At 31.7% G+C, this 18,551-nt stretch overlaps 1 protein-coding gene across 1 annotated transcript; it reads left to right on the top strand.

Moving 5' to 3' along the window:
* On the top strand, nucleotides 1-16,402 carry LOC139493438 (beta-1,3-galactosyltransferase 1-like). Its single transcript, XM_071281842.1, has 4 exons — nucleotides 1-99; nucleotides 5,644-6,951; nucleotides 10,081-10,249; nucleotides 11,373-16,402. Exon 2 carries the CDS (start codon nucleotides 5,726-5,728, stop codon nucleotides 6,932-6,934), a length of 1,209 nt encoding a protein of 402 aa, XP_071137943.1. The 5' UTR covers nucleotides 1-99; nucleotides 5,644-5,725; the 3' UTR covers nucleotides 6,935-6,951; nucleotides 10,081-10,249; nucleotides 11,373-16,402.
* The last annotated feature ends 2,149 nt before the right edge of the window (nucleotides 16,403-18,551 follow it).

Below are 18,551 nucleotides of genomic sequence, written 5' to 3'. Positions count from 1 at the left end.
ATAATAAATTGCCTTGACCTTGTTGGCACAACACCAAATGGCGCTTGGCATTACGTGGTATTCGTTTATCGTTTATCAAAAACACAGGTTGTTTTAAAGGTAAGGAGTCAAAATATTGTAACAAAACATCAGTTGATAAAGAACAATAAAATTTTATAGATGTAATCAACCCACATTACAGAAATCAATGATCACAGACATGTTCAGGTAGGATTATTCATCACACATGTTAACCTTAGACTGAAAATATTTATAAAAGTATAAAAAACGTGAAGTTTTATATTTTCCAAGATTTTCCACAATAATGACATTTATGTTTAGCACATTGTAGCACTCTTATTGGCAGTGACAGCCTACATTTGATGAATTGTATGGGTAATTATTTGAAAATATGTCCATCCAAATATGACTGGATTAGGCTTTAGAGCTTTTTGACACAGGCACTTGTTTCTTCCAATGTGCATGTGGGGTTTACTATTCACACCGTACAAAAAATCACTTTCGTACAGGTGTGTATAGTTAACCCCACATTGACAGAAACAAGTTCCTGTGCTTTTTGATATGTAAATATAGATTCTGCAACAAGTGTATTACGATATTTCTCCACTCGAGACAGTCAAATTTTAATATTTAAAGCCCGAGGGTTGCAGAGCTCTTTAAATAATTAAAATTTAACTGTTGAGAGTGGAGAAATATCGCAATACACGAGTTACAGTGGTGTAATCTGTTTCCCTTATGATTTTATTTTTATCCTTCCTTTTCAAAGATTTGCAAAGTTGTGTACAGCAGTCAGAGCTCAGACATAAACAAGTCGATTTTTGCTTTTGACTTAAAGAAGTCAAAACATGTATTTATTATAAAAATGTGTTTTCAATTTTAGACTTTTCTAAGTCAGAAAATGACAGACTTGTTTAATAGGTCTATTTATGCTGATGAAAAAACTTAATTTTACTTGGTGGCCAAAGTACACCACCTATGACAACAATAGAGTTCACAAAGACTTAAGCTATCTATATTTAATTATCTAACTGAACATTCTTACTGAACACAGATGTTTTACCTCATTAAGTGTGGTTCCAGCATACATGTGATTCTTCCGGCGGGAGTTAAAATCTCCCGCTTTTCAGACCCTCTTCCGTCCCTCCCGTTAAAAATTGAAATCTTCCGCTTTTTGAAAATGTCAATCTCGAAAAAATTTCAGTAGACATTTCTGTTTACAAAATAGATAAGGACATGGAAAAGGTCAGAGAAACTCAAAATTGATATGGGAAAAGTCAGAGAAAACCGGAAGTCTCCAGTAATGAAATTCGTGTCAAAAAGGTAAATAGGAAAATAGCCTCGAGTAATCAATGAAGGTGTTAAGGATTAGACTGTATATACAACAATAAAAGATGATTGGCATTTACCTAGTAATCAACTAGCTAGTTAAATATACGTATAAGCATCAATTTTGATGCTGTTGAAAACATGGAACAGACTTACAGTTTATACTGAACCTTAAAGACAATAAAATCAACTCAAATATGATATGTATGGCATGTATGGCTTGTTTTCTATCAAATCCAATGAAATACCTTTACATATTAAAGTGTGTTTGTCTTATGATTTGACAAAATGCAAACTGTATGTTATCACCAAATACCCCAGCATCAAATTAAAGAAGACACAGTATCTTAGCCAAATTTTAAAATGGTGCAAGTCAAGTGCCAAGGGTCAAGACCATGCTTACTACACTTCATACAAAACTGACTATGGCGGCCCTAATTACTTGACTAAAAATATGGAGACAGCTACCCACCAGAAGACCCACAACTCTATCAATTCAACACCTTCTGTTACAAACATGTTTAGTAGTGGTACTAAAGTTGACAATGTAGCTAAAGAAAAGGTACTTTTTGCCATGTATGATGGCTGATCACTTTATCTTGGAACTATATATGATGAATAAATATTTGAACCCCCCTTATCTTCTATTTAACTGAGTAAAAAATGGCTATGCAGGTGTTAAAAGGTATGGAATCATTGTTTTTTTTAACAAAAAAGAAAGATATATATGCAGTTTAAACACACACAAAAAAATCTTGCGTATGTCGATAAAAAGGTCAATAAAAAATCTCCAGTTATGAGACCCAAACTCCAGCTGAAAATTTCCAAATCTCCAGTTGTGGTTTGACAACTCTGTCACATGTCTGTTCCAGGTGGTTGCATTGTAAGGTTAATTAACATTATCTCTGATTTTTTAGACTCTCATTCATATTTTTCTTTAGAAGACGAAGCATTGTCTTTCAATGTTGTCATTATTTGATTTAGATGCATGACCTTTTTATAAATATGTGTGGGTCTTGAAGTTCACCAATTTTGATAACTTATTGACTTGTAGGAGTCGATATTTGCAACTTTTTGATTCTGGTCAATTATTTCATGCTTAACAATATTTGACTTATTAAAGTCGTATTTTGTCTTGCATTGAAGGGAGACAAATCCTAAAACTTACAAATTTAGACCTCTATGAGTCAAAAGCAGATTCAGACTTATTTATGTCTGAGTTCTGACTGTACAGTGGAGAAATATCGTAATACCACAGATATAGTGGTGTAATCTGTTTCTCTAATGATTTGTATCCTTCCTTTTCAAAGATTTGAGGAAAGTTGTGTAATTTTGATGTGACATCATCAGACATGGTCACCTTTTTTCATGCATGACGTCACAATAAGAAAATGCAGAAGAAAACAATTAAATTTAACGTCACAATTAAATTTTAACCAATCATTTGCCGAAAACAGATTTTTCACAAGTGAGGAGAAATATTTTTCACCCACTGGTCAGGAAATGTGAAAATATCACAAAAATTAGAGAATAACATTTCTGTACATTGTTAAAATGTACATGTGGTCATCAGGGTTGGCAAAGTATTACCCAACCGGGAATTCCCGTGCAGGAAAACCCGGGTTTTCCCGGGCTGGGCAATACTCCCAGAAATGAGTAATAGTGGGCATTACTGGGCAATATGATTTTTTAAGCTTATTTTAACACAAAATAGTAAAGACTTGTTATAGTTTCATATTATAACAGCTAAATATATACTTTTTATACAGATAACTATTGACAGTCATTTCTAGAAAATTCATTCTCTTCTCTATTAATTTTATATGTAGGCAGAATACAAGATTTGCACATTTAAAGATACCTTATAATTACCAAGTATTGTTTCAATAATCCAAACTTTAGAAATGAATTTATTGCAGTGTTTAAGTGAATTGTTAATTTTAATTGTTATACATTCATATTGCTAAATAAACACCCTTCAGGGTCGTGCCATTAACACTATAAAATTGAAAGGACTGATTATTGTTACATAAACAAATCTGTGTTCTAATCTGAATAATTACTTATTAATTAGTGATAGTACATATACATTATTTAAATGTGATGTTTCTTTAATACATGTAATTTTTAATTCTTAATAGGAGCTATATTCATTTGAAAAAAAAGGTTTATGTGCTTTCTATTTACAGTTTGCCAATCTAGACAAATGCTAAACAAACAAAATAGGGTATAAATATCTTATTAAATGTATTGCAGTGTGTTTATCACTGAATCCTCTTTAAAATTCAGACAAATATTTTATATTACCCAGTATTGCCCAGTATAACCCACTAAAACCCAGTAAAACCCGGGTTTTCCCAGTATTTCCCACTGGGCTGGGCAATACTCAAAAAACCCGGGTTTTTGCCAACCCTGGACTGGTCATTCCTTTGTTTTCTACACATTTTTTTTTAAATAGCCAGAGGTGGATTTAGAGGGAACCCAGGGAGAGTTTTTATCATGCTTTTTTTTAAAATATAATAAAAAGTGTGTGTCACAGGTCTTTTTTCATGCTACAGGTTGTGCAAAATTGTCAGATTTTGTATAGATTATGCATGGAACTCAAATTTTGTTTGATAAAAAAAAACCTACACGATAGAATTTTAAGATAAATGTGAGAATATAGCTCTTATAACATACTTTCAGATAAGAAAAAGAAAAATGGAGTCACCCAACTTGTTTTCTTGTTGAAATATTAAATTGATTTAATTCACAACACTTTCCATTACAAAATTGCTTTATCTGAGTTATCTCCCCTTATTTTGCAAAGTTGGGGGGGGGGGGGGGGGGGGGGGGGGGGGGGAATGAATCAAACACGAATATGGTGGTTTTTTTTTTTATAAATTGCAGCTGTAAATATGATAAAAAACACATAATTTTCTTTATGTATACCAAAAGTCTTACACATTAATTACATACTACTCTAAAAATTTGCACATTTCATCAAAGATCTAGAACAACTAGTACTGTAATCTGCTACTTCAGAATCCAAGATGGAAAAAGACACCAGAGCCACTCTAGCACCATTTTGTGTATACATTTGTGTGCTAAATTTTTTAGATAAAAAAATCATACCTGTTTAGAATAAAGCTTAAAAAATGCTAAAATGTCCTAAAATCATTAGATGAACATTGATATTTTACAAACATGTATGCTTTGCTAATTACATTGTTAATCTATATTTCTATCATGTCTATCTAAACTGATTTTTGGACAAGACTTGTTTTTTTATGAATTGCAATTTTTGTGTAAGCAGAAATTTGTTCACATGCAAATGCATCATTCAATTTATATTGATTTAGATTATTTTTCTTAAAACAGAATCCAAAATGTCATTAAAAAATTATCATTTATAAATATGAGGAATCATTGTCAAATGAACACTGTTCATGTGTATCAAACTATTTATTATTATTATGATGCTGTCTTATTATCTGTAAGGGCAAGAAATTGTCACAGTAAACATATTATTACAAGAGGGTGGTAAAGGGTTATTTTCATGCAACGTGATCGCCGTTTTTTATTTCACGTTCAACATGTTTTTACTTTTTTATTTGACGTTCAGTTGTGCAAGACGGGTGCCACGTTCAACGTGTTCTGCTTATTTAATTTTACGTGCATCGTGATTTTCAAAGTCTTATTTTACCTGCTTGGTATTTTTCAAATAAAAACACTTGGCAGGGATCGTCAAGAAATACTTTTTTAAAAGCCGTAAACCAATATATCATAAATGTGTATACTAAATCAGGAATATCAAGTAAAACAAAGAGTTAATATATACAAGAAGACAGTGACTCAGTCACAAAAGGTTCAAATAAAAGTATTTATTTTTCGTGCAACGTTCATTACAGAAATTATTTCTCTTCCAACGTGAAGTTATTTATATTTCACGTTTTTTTCGTGCAAGCACCCCCTTTACCACCCTCTTACAAGTGGAATAATAAGAAAACGTGAATAAAACTTAATTTGTAAACTGAACATGTATGTGTATTTGGATCTAAAATATCAGGGATTTGAAAATGAGAATCTTGCAATACAGTGTACATATTGCATGTAAAAAATAGATACCCAGTTTTGTACATGTAATTTATAACTTACCCAAAAATATCCAATTGAAATTATATAACCAAATAATGTTTATACTGTACTGCCGTAACTTGTCAGCAGTAGTAAATTGTCTCAATATGCATGATATGTCTAGTTTGATTTAAAATACATACCAATAACCTATTTCAGTTTTTAAGTGGAATTATTATCAAATCAGATTTTGTCTTTCAGATTATTGAATACTAGTAGGATATGGCTTTGCTCTACTAAGAGTTTTGATGTGGAAGACCTGTGACAGACAAACATTTTTGCCATGGGGACACCCAAAGTCCCCACCATGCACCATCTTCAGCATGAGGCAAATCCTCTGAAGTGCCAAATAGCAACACCTGACGAATCGTCTCATCAGACAGAATCTCCCATTGATACTAAATATATTGTCTCACTTCAAGTTCAGTCAGTAATGCGAAGGCATAGGACATCACCAAAGGTTATACTAAAAGCTAGTATCACTTCTGTCCTTGCTATAACCATTGGTTTTATAGTGCTTTATACCTTTTTATTGAAGTATTTCCCACCTACAGTTCCATACCACAGCTCTCACAAAAGCAGAATTAAATTGATTCCAAAATTTGGTGGATCATCAAAATTTGCTGCAATGGAGAATCATTATTATAGTCTTAAATGGAACATTTCAGAGATTTTAGGAAATACTCCAGGAAATATATGCAAAAGTGGTATAGAATTTTTAATTCTTATAGTGTCTGCACCCAAAAATATACAGAATAGACAAATTATAAGAGAGACTTGGTGTAATCCAGTTTTGTACAAACATTCCAAGAATGCGTGGCAATGTTTGTTTCTTATAGGTAAAGTAGAGTCTAGTGACTTACAGGACAGTTTACAAGAGGAATTCAAGTCTTTCAGGGATATAATCTCAGGCAGCTATACAGACTCTTACAGAAACCTATCGCTAAAAGTGATGCAAGGATTCCACTGGGCAAGCAGGTATTGCCCAGCCAAATTCATATTAAAAACTGACGATGATTGTTTTGTTCATACTCATAACTTATATAATATCATAATACATCATCAAGATGCAAACAGTTTATACATGGGTCATGTCCAGTCAGACCCTAAACAACGGAGAGTTATACGTGATCAAGACAGTAGGTGGCATGTGCTAAAAGAAGAATATGAGGAGGAAACATATCCTCCTTATGTCAGTGGTGTAGGCTATTTACTTTCTGCTGACGTTGTTAAAAAAGTTGTTAACATTAGTCAGTACATTAAAATCATTCCAAACGAGGATGCTTACATGGGAATATTAGCTCAGGAAGTGAACATTCCCCCAACAATTAGTGCTAGATTCCAGTTGTCGTCCAGTGGATGGTCTATGTGTAACTACATGTACCTTCTGGTTTTTCACAGGGTTGACTACAATAGACAAAGGGAAGTCTTTGATAAAACTCTCCAAGCTTTACATGAATGTAAAAATACTCAAAAACTGACATGGAACTAATACCCTACAATTCAAAAGTAAGTATATAATACGGTAAATACCTGCAGGTGATGTTGACTACAATGTACCTAATTAACAGAAAAAACTTTTTTATTCTCAGCCTGTTAACATGGTTATTGACATCTTTACACTTAACATGCTTTTAATCAGTTTGATGTGTACTGGTTGATATTTTAATCTTGGAAAACATGATTAATTGCACTGTTATACATTCTATGTTAGTTGAAGCTAGTTTAGAACCAGTCTTTTGATCACTGGATGTACTCTTAGATTAGTATATCGTTTCTATTGTCTTTTTTTTTAATTTTGTGCTTAATACATTCATTGACATTGTACTTTATGGCTGTCAAGATACACTGTATATAGGGTTTACTTTTTAATATGAAAAACAATGCCTGTAAGATCCAATAACTTCTGCAGCTGGTCATAAAACATGAAAAACAATGCCTGTAAGATCCAATAACTCCTGCAGCTGCTCATAAAACATGAAAAACAATGCCTGTAAGATCCAATAACTCCTGCAGCTGGTCATAAAACATGAAAAACAATGCCTGTAAGATCTATTAACTCCTGCAGCTGGTCATAAAACATGAAAAACAATGCCTGTAAGATCCAATAACTCCTGCAGCTGCTCATAAAACATGAAAAACAATGCCTGTAAGATCCAATAACTCCTGCAGCTGGTCATAAAACATGAAAAACAATGCCTGTAAAATCTAATAACTCCTGCAGCTGGTCATAAAACATGAAAAACAATGCCTGTAAGATATCAATAACTCCTGCAGCTGGTCATAAAACATGAAAAACAATGCCTGTAAGATCCAATAACTCCTGCAGCTGGTCATAAAACATGAAAAACAATGCCTGTAAGATCCAATAACTCCTGCAGCTGGTCTTAAAACATGAAACACAATGCCTGTAAGATATCAATAACTCCTGCAGCTGGTCATAAAACATGAAAAACAATGCCTGTAAGATCCAATAACTCCTGCAGCTGGTCATAAAACATGAAAAACAATGCCTGTAAGATCCAATAACTCCGGCAGCTGGTCACCTGGACCGTTTCAAGACATTGAAATCGATATTGCTCTGACGTGTTAATATAAATACAAGACATTTTGCTTAAGACACATGATTTTATACTTAAGTTAGTAAAATCTTTATGTCATGTATGTTATTATTTTCAGACCTGCATCGTTTTTTTAAGCTGCTCTTGATAAAATGAAGATAAAATTACTACTAAAACAAACATTCGGTTTACATTGTGTATGCTTTGACTATCATTCGAGGTGTGATAGTGATTTTTCGTGATTGAAGTCTTTGAATTCTCATTTATTGTATACATGTACATAAAAATGTATTTCATGTTACAATTAAATTTCATTATGCTTCAAAGAGATTCATTACTATATACAAATACAAATAAAAGAATTAATAAGTTTACATTATTGTACTTGAAATGGTTACAGTTTACATTTATCCCCTTGAATGTTTAATAGCATTTTAAAACTTTTATTATGCCCCTGAATATACATTTGTATGGGTAACATGTACAGTTGTCTCAAACTACTTGAAGTGAAAAGTTAAATGTTTATTGAATGCATATATACAAACTATATCTTTTGCAGTCATGACATATCACAATAATTGGAATTTCTGTATATACATGTATTTGTAGAAAACTATTTATTTAAATGAAATTTCATTGTTTCATTTCTTGTGTAATTTAGCATTTAGCAAGCAATATTTTAACTAAAATAATGCCAAATTCATACAATCTGACAATGTGGCATGTACATGTTTTGTATTGTAAAATGTTGAACTTGATCCAGCTGAATTCAGTACGTTCATTGACATTTAAGTGCCAGACTGAGATAAGAAGTTTAATTTAAATACAAAGAATTAGGTCATGGTTTATGTCATGGATATATAATTTTTTTGAAAATAAGTTTACAAATAGTATCCATTGGTATCAATTTTCTTAAAATTTAAGTGGAAATTTGCAAGACAAATTAAAAAGTAAGAAATATTTCTGTGCTTTATTCATGCATATATACATGTACAGTTTTGTATATTACTCCACAATTTTAATTTCCCACTTTGGTCCAATACAATATACATGTAGATGTATGTCAGAAATGTAGGACAGATTTAAACCTTTGTATACATAGTCTGCCAAAAAAATCTTTTATATTCTGATGTATTACAACATGTGTAAAAGACCCATCTGTCTTTTAAAAAAATTAATTCAGAAAGTACATTTGTTACCCTTAAATGTCATGTCGTGTGTTGTAAGACTAGTTTAAATATAAAGCTACTTTTCTGTTGTCAGCTGTGTTATAATAGATTAAACATGTTAAGAAATCAAAGATTTATCCAGTTTAAATGTTTATTATGTTTTGCATGGACAATTTCTTAACTGAAAAAAGTTTTAAAAAGCCACGTTCATTTATTTTGATGACCTAAAACTTAACTTAACAGGTGACATGTTTATGTTACAAAAGCAAATACCTTCAACAATAAATGTCTAGAATAGATTTGATCATGTTGTTATGTTATGCAAGCTTTAAGTGGGTCTGTACTTGCTTCAGGTTACATCAACACTTATACATTTTTATATACATCTATTAGTGGGTCTGTACTTGCTTCAGGTTACATCAACACTTATACATCTATTATTGATATTGATGAGGGGTTATTAAACAGAACTATTAAAAGTTGCATATGTTGCATATTTCTGAGATGGTAATTGGTACTTTGACAAATTAGACATTCTTTTTTATTATTACCATAGATACAATGACTAGCGGGGCAAAAGTAGCCAACCTTGAAAAAAGAAACCCATTAATTGTTACAATGATCATAGAAAGTCACCTTGATACTTAAAAGTACACGACATTGAGAAAATGTGTGAAGTGAAGCATGGTACTGTTGTACATGTATGTCCAGGGTCTGGGTGTACTTCAGGTGAAAATCTACAGGTGTTACTGACTTACATGTATATGTACTTTATTGCATTTGTAAAAGTATTCAAACATTCTTATACATAAATTAGTAAGAACAAATATATTTCTTTTAAAGTTTGTAAATAAGTTCTATTGTACTTATTCAGTATTATTTCAATTATTTTATTTTGTTTTTTTCAGATTACAGGACTATGGTTCACTTTATGAAAAAACAGCATTGCTTTTGTATTCATCTGAAAAGTATACAACTATAAGATAAAGACAACACACTTGCCAGTTAAGAACTTACATGAGATTTTCAGTAAATTGTCAGTAAACAACTTATTGAAAATTGTCAACTTACAGGGGCGTAGCAGCCGGTACGGCAGGTACGGCACTCGCCGTACCAATAATGTTCGTTGGTACGGCATGCCGTACCTAAAATTTATATAAAAAATATAAAAACAGCAAGGTTTTTCAATGAGAATAAAGAAAATAAAGATTTTACAGAAAATGATAATGATAGAAAAGCCCATGTAGAAGTCATAGCAATATACGGTATATACATTCATTAATACTTAGCAAAGTTCGATAACTCGTATAAGTAGTATATACGGTAACTAGTTATGAAACATTGCCCTGCATTAATCAAAGTACGGATTTTTTTACTTACAAAAGATTATAATTGATCATGGTCATGAACAATCATAGTACTTTCAATAGCATGTTACTGCCTTCTACAATTGTTCTGGTTTAAACACAAATGGCATGGAATAACAAAAGTTAGCACTCTCAAAAGGAGAAACAAACCTTGTGCGGCAAGCATGGAATTTTGTGCGACTGTCATACAAGATAAAAGTTGAGCTAGCTATACAACCAGTTTTTGTCCAGCATTTTCTACATAAGAAAATACCTGTACCAAGCCAGGACATTGTATATGAAAGTTGTTATCCATTCCTTTGATGTCTTTGAGCTCTTGAATTTACCATCATTTGATAACAGTATTTTCGTTTTGAATGTTCCTCAGCGGAGTTCGGTATTTTTGTTATTTTACTTTTTGCAACAAAAATATTGTCAGTTACTTTGTATCCATGCACCATAAAGTTTAAGTTATCATGATTGAATTATAAACGAGCTGTCCCAATCTTGTTGCGTGCCGATCTATCTGCGACAGAGGCAAATAATCGATCTGCATATTGTTAAACTTTTTTAGGAACGATATTTTAATGTCAGAAGATCGTCAGAATGCAGATTCAAGTTTTTTTTTGATTTAAAAAAAAAAAGAGTCAAACAAATTGTTACCCATAAAACTAGGGTTTTTGGGAACGAAATTTAAGTGTCTGGAGATCGCCAGAATGCAGGATTTTGCACTATTTATCAAAATTTTCTCGGGGGCCTTAAGCGGCCCCCGAACCCCTTGCCGAATAGCCTCCTCTGCGAGGCGGGATGCCGTACCAATATAAGTTAGGGTGCTACGCCTCTGACTTACACAGCATTGTCAGTAAAGAACTTACACATGTTTGAAATTAAGAACTTACACATGATTGTACGTAAGAAATTACTCATGATTGTCAGTAAGCAATTTACACATGATTGTCAGTAAGAACTTAAACACAATTGTCAGTAAAGAACTTACACATGATTGTCAGTAAGAACTTACACACAATTGTCAGGAAAGAACTTACACACAATTGTCAGGAAAGAACTTACACACAATTGTCAGTAAAGATCTTACACATGATTGGCATTAAGAACTTGCACACAATTATCAGTAAAAAACTTACACACAATTGTCAGGAAAGAACTTAAACACAATTGTCAGTAAAGAACTTACACATGATTGTCAGTAAGAACTTACACACAATTGTCAGTAAAGAACTTACACATGATTGTCAGTAAGAACTTACACACAATTGTCAGTAAAGAACTTACTCAACATTGTTAATAAAGATAACTTACAAAAGATTGAGATTAATTTTTTTACTAATTAATGAAATCTGATCATGAATAATGTTATTTCATACAAGTTTATATAAACTTATGACTCACACACAAAAAATTTCTTCAAATTGTGATTTAAATTTTTTTTTTTTTTATTTCTTAAAATGTACTTGACATAACATGCATAAGGTAGCATTGTTTTTATTTAACTGAAGCATTCATTATGTTTATGTTGATAAACCAATGTTAGTTATAGAACTGAATCTGTTAGAAAATTGGTATGAGGAAATTCCATGCAATGATTATAATAAAAACTAGGAGAACATAAGCCAATATCAAAGGCAAGCCACAAGGTCTTTTGTGAGGGGTTGCTTTGTGATGCCCCTGTTGTATTTTTATTATGTTCTAAAAGAAAACTTTAAAAAAAATTAATTATCAAGATTTTTAAATATATTCTATAAATGCATTTGGGAGGCTTTAATTTTTGTAAAGAAAAAGGGACCATACATGTTTTCACATTTTTTTCAATTGGACAAACCAAAGTTCATTAAAAAATGTCCTTATAATAAACCGTGAAATTTTCTAGGTGATTAAAGCAGAGATGATCATAATTTCCTTAACACCCTCCTATTTTTATTCAGTCATGATAATTTGAAATTTTAACTCTCTAAACTGATGGATCAGCTTCTCTATGTCAGTCATTGGTAGCCAAGGTTGTTATACACCCCTGTAGAAGTTGTCTTTTTGGACTCAATTGAATGTTTACTTTGTATTACATAAGTGACCATTATGCTTTAAACATTCTTTTCAAAGGTTGTTTAGATGAAAATGGTGTTTAAAGAATTCAAAATCATAAACAGTCATACATTTTTCCATAAATCTCATGTTACATGGTAATGACAGAATCATGAATCTCAGCATATCTATTTAAAAATGACTTTGATATTTAAAAGGTGCATTGTAAATACAACACAAGAATTCTACAATGTATCTTATTATGTTTGTGACATTCTTGTAGTTTTTATGAAGATCTGGAAATGTTTAATCATAATAAACTAATTATAGTGGGTCTCATTGGGGTCTAAGCGTGACACGGGATTGCTGATTTTTAGTAAGCGTGACTCATAAAAGTCAAATTATTGTGACGTGAAAATGGGAAATGAAGTCTAGCGGGACACAAGAAATAACAAAAAAATGAGAATTGCTTACCTATATAGTGTAAGCGGGATCCAGGATAAGAACCCACCAATGAGACCCCCATTATAATGTATATGTGCAAGATTGAAATTGTGAAACGGACATACTCATTTGATATCCTTTGTGCATAATACAATGTATCTTGATAAAAATGGTGTCTTCAATTTTTTCTAGTTTAAGATCTGCAAGTGTCAAATAAATATAACAGAGATTATTTTGTGTGCTGCATGATAAAGATGAAAAAGTTGAAAAACATAATACTCAACTTCCTAACTCAGCAATTTTTTGCAAGAAATATAGAGGGAACCAAGAAATTCATAAGATGATCTGATCTTTTATTTTCATATTTTGTATGTATGCTTTTGAGAAAAATTCCATGTGTGAAAAAGACAAACATCGCTAAGTGTTTTTGTATTGTCTTTAAAACATTAAAAATGTAATTCAAATTTTATTATATTAAGTTCAGTTTTATGGTTATTTTTATTTGAAATGTATTAATTTCCAAGTTATCTCCCCTTAACATTCCTGAGTTTTATCATCAGTTCAGCCTTTGTTTTGGTAGAGTGTCATGATATATTTTGAAATAACTGCCAATACCATCTAGAGTTTGTAGGGTGATCAAGACTTTGTTTACCTGTACCACCTCAATCTTTGCTGGAGTAATACATTAATGGCAATTATAAATCTATTTTGAAATACTAATTAAGGGTTGCAAAGCATTTTATATGTTTTACATCATACTTGTGGAAGTAAAAATAATAACAGTGCCTCACTATAATGATTATGTATCTGATGGAATTTAATCTTGTGTTATTGTATGTCTTATTGAAAAAACTTACATGAAATATTTTAAACAGATATCACCTTACATTGCAGTTTAAAATCTGTCAATTGATACTTTTGTTTATTTGTTTATTTACATTTTTGTTTACAATGCCTGGTGCATATGTATATTTTATGTTTAGATCTTTCTTGACAAGACAGCTTTTGATTGTCACAGTTTGAGCAAGAGATACTTCCCTTTTGTCACTATGTTAGAGAATTAATCAACCATATGATATCCAACTTGTTATACTGACCCATAGACTTTTAAAATGTTTTTTACATAGAAAGTTTCAATTGTTTAAGCCATGATTAATTCATTACTTCCATATGATAAGTATCTCTTATCAGACCGGTGCATATCACATGTTTCAATTCAGTTAGTCAAATAAAAAAATCAACAATTTATCACTAAAAAATGTTGGACAAGGGAAACAACTCAAGTTAAATTATGTCATTCAAATCTATAATATACTGATCTGGTGAATGTTTAGTTTCCACTACTTGAATGGGATAAATCAAACTGGAATATGGAGGCAGACCTCTTAAAATAATTTCCACACTTAAAATGAAAATATTTTCCAGTTGAGGAAATACCTTAATTTTTCCATAATTGTAAACTTAGCAGGGAAAGCAACTATTATTCATCGTCTCAAAGATGTTATTTGGTCATTTAAGAGTAAAATATGATGGACAGTCAGTGATATTGTTGGCTTTTTTCAAAACTACCTCTACCCTTTTTTATTGGGAAAATATTCGTAATTTTCATCAAATTGGGAAATTTGGAAAAACCATGAATTTGAATGAAACTCCAATTTACAGACCCCTTTTCAAGAGTCAAACCCTGCTTTGAAATAAGACCCCTTTTTATAAGTGATGATACATAAATAGACCCTCAAATCTGCATATATATTCCTTTTAGGCATGAAAAATGTATAAATGAGTGTTTTTCAGTTTGAATTCATGCACAATTACTACTGAGACTGCACTGTTTGGGAAAAAAAGTTGTCTTTTTGGGAATAATTTTAAGCCATTTTTTTTTTCAAATTGGGATTCTTCTCCAGGGGAAAAAGCCTTTATTCTCCACTAATTTAAGGCAAACAATATCACTGACTGTGAATGTTTTTTATTGAAATTTGTCTATTTAGGAGAATACATATCCATGTTGCATGGATTTTCAAGGATTATATTCTTTAAAAAATTTAACAAGTCTTTATTATGTGAAAATTTATACCATTTGACATGTTTTATATAAACTATCGTATGGTGAATTGTTTTGTCTCAAAATTTTTCTTGTCTCATTGTTTAAATTTAGCTCCCTTTTAAAAACAGCAAAATTTCAGAAGACATTATTAAGGTGATAGATACCATATGGAGTGAGAACCTAGTATGTACCTAAATGTTTAAGACATATATTGTTTATTTTTCTCACTGGGTAGACATAATCACCACTTCTCCTTTTATTCATAGTAATTGTAAAAAAAAATGTTCAGAACTTGTTCCATTATTTCATTTATCACTGACAAAACAACGAATGGAGTCATCAAGACAATGCAAATACTTGTTTGGCCAGTTTTAAAACCCAAGAAATGTTCTAGATAACAATGCAAATAATTTTTTGTGTCTTTACAAAGGAGTAGGTCCGGTAAGGACCGATTTTGGCCTCAAATTTCAGGTTCATCTGACGAAAGATTTTGACCACTTTTTAAACACTTTAGTGTCTATTTGATTTGAATTAATTAGTTTATGTGAAAGATTTTAACAGATTTAGTCATTAAAAACGATCCGATTCAAGCTCAAATATGAAAAATCTACCTAATATGCCGAAAAATGTCACTTTTCAGATGGTCTTTGGTAAAAATGAAAGTGGCCGCATCCGTGTTCATCCTCAACCTTCATATATGTTATGTATTATCATAAAATACAACTTACATTTCAATATTAAGGATGAACATGAATGCGGCCACTTTCGTTTTACACGAAAACCGTCTAAAGTTTAACTAAAATGCTAGAATTATGAGGATTTCAGTAATTTAGCATGACTTAATGGTGCTAGTACCGGATATATGTGCATTGTATTGTCAAAAACAGCCCATATTTATGTAGCAGAAGCATTCTACTGTCCAATAAATAACTAAAGGTTTACATTTTAACAATTTTGTAAAACTGCTATATTTTGGGGCCAAAAAGGGGTCTTACTGAACCTACTCCTTTGATTTTTTCCCATATTCATGTTTATACTGGAACAGAGATTTAAAAAGACTCCACATCGACTATTTTACCACAGTTTTTATGTAATAAAGGAATCACTAGAACCAAATCAAATGAAGAGGTCTTTGTGGTTTTTGTGAATTTATCGATTTGGTTTACCGTTTATGTTGTGCAACCAATGCCTTATTTTTACAATCTGATTTGCATAATTTTCATTATTGAATACTATTCTGTTATGTTTTACATTGTTGATATCATCCTTGTTTTGTGTTCCTAAATCTTATTTTCTGTTGATGTGAATTAAGATATGGTAGATGGTTTCTGTTTAACATTAATAAAAATATAAAATAAATATGTATTTATATTTTTTTCTTCTCGCCTGAATAAATGATCAAAAAATACTTTTATAATGAGCTAGCATGATTATCTGTCATTATCAGCAACTTTTACCACAATAGATGTGGGGTATACATTAATTAGACAGCAATCTTCAGTAAAAGACAGGTGTCAATTCATTTAGGTCAAGCTCAGAATTCTCAGAGTGGACAAAACAGGTTAGAACGTTAACTGACTATCTAAGGTTAGGGTGAAGGTTGGCACTTGTCCTTAGTCAGGAGCCAGATGTTCAGTAGTTGTTGTTTCTCGGTGTGTTTCATAAGGTTTGTCATTTCTTGTCTTTGATATAGATTAGACCGTTGATTTTCAAGTCTGCATTATTTTACACTTGTCATTTGGGGGTCCTTTATAGCTTGTTGTTCGATTTGATCAAAGGTTCCATGGTGGAGCCATACTTAGACCTATAATTGTTAACTTTGTTTACATTGTGACTTGGATGGAGTGTTGTCTCATACTATATTAAAGATACAACATAATACAGCAACTGAACTGGTTGCTGATCATACAAAACAGACATAGAAAAAAGGAATTGGTAGCTTATTTGTATCTACATGCATGTCTGCCTGCTATCATATCCTCAATCATAGTTCAAGTCTGCAAGTGAATTACCTTGCACATAATGCAATTATTAAGACATACTATTACAAAGTCTAGCTTTCTGGACAATGACAAGTGTTGGTGGTTGGTGTTGCCTGTTGAACTATCAACTATTGTTGATGTTGTCTAATATCCTTTTTTTATGACTGCAAACATTTTTTGAGTTTCGTATAATGCTTTGATGTCATAGTCTGCTCTGTTGTTGTCAGAAGACACATTTGGTTTCTGGACAATAACTTTAGTTTAAGTGAATGGATTTCTATGACATGTTTTAAGAAAGTTCAATACCACAAATGGAAGGTCAGGATTGAATTTTGGGATGATGGTCCCAATCGTTTGGGAATATAAGGGGACAAAAACCACATTTTCCTAGTTTCAGGACAATTGCTTCTAAATAAGTATTTCGATTGCTCTGAAATTGTACCAAAATATTTAATACAACAAGTAGAAGGTTGGTATTCATTTTGGGGGTTATGGTGCCAACAGATTAGGAATTAAGGGCCATAAAGGGGCCAAAAACAATCATTTTTGTATTTTCCAACTTGTGTGTAAATGGATCTCTCTGACATTGTACCACAGGGTTCCATGCTGGGATTGAGTTTGGGGGTAATTGCCCCAAACATGCAAGAATTAGGGGTAAAAAAGGACTAACACAAGCATGTTTCTAGTTTCAGGACAATAACATGTGTGTTTAAGTGTATGGATCTCTCTAAAATTGTACATTCTACCAGCTGGCTAAGATAACATTTTTCACTAAATTTTACAAAAATACTACATTTGTACTGCCTATTAAAGTATGCCATCATGTTTAATTTGGACCTACATTTTTGTATTTTCATGTATTGTGTGATTCTGAAGGTCTGGCTTGTAAATCCACTCGACCATACTGTATTTAAATGGAAACATTATTCAGTAGGCCAACTTCTATTGAAGTTTCACTATTTGCAATAGACCCTTTGAATGGTTGTTAAATCACTTAATAGTTAAAGATACTAGTAAGTAACATATACGATCGTATGACAAAACACAGTTTAAAAATGGATCCATTATTAAAAAGGCCTTGAAGCAATTTTGATACATGTAGAGACGATATGGATGCTCCAGATTTCAAACCAACATATAAAAAACGTTGGTATGATATATGATAGGAGATCTTAAAATAAATGAAACTCTGTTTTGTTCAATCTCAGATTTATATATGTTTTACATACCACGAACAGTTTCAAATCTCTTAAAATACTAATATGTTTCTTGAAAGACACCAATAGTCCAACAAAAAGTCCATATCTATGGAAAAGGTCACGCTGAGAAGATGAGTTGATAAATATAATGCATATAATATCCCATTAGCAAATTTAAAGTTCATTGAAAGTTGATATATAGAAGTCATACCGTGTACAGAATGAATAAATTGCAAACAGATTATAAACGCTAATTCATCCAGGCTGGTAACTTTTCAATTTAAAATAAAAAAAATATTCTCCTTGAACGCGAGGTTTGATTATGAT

This window comes from Mytilus edulis, chromosome 1 (assembly GCF_963676685.1).
Source record: "Mytilus edulis chromosome 1, xbMytEdul2.2, whole genome shotgun sequence".
Lineage (NCBI taxonomy): Eukaryota > Metazoa > Mollusca > Bivalvia > Mytilida > Mytilidae > Mytilus > Mytilus edulis.
The sequence above is the reverse complement of the archived record's forward strand: the minus strand, read 5'-3'. Positions and strand labels throughout refer to the sequence as shown.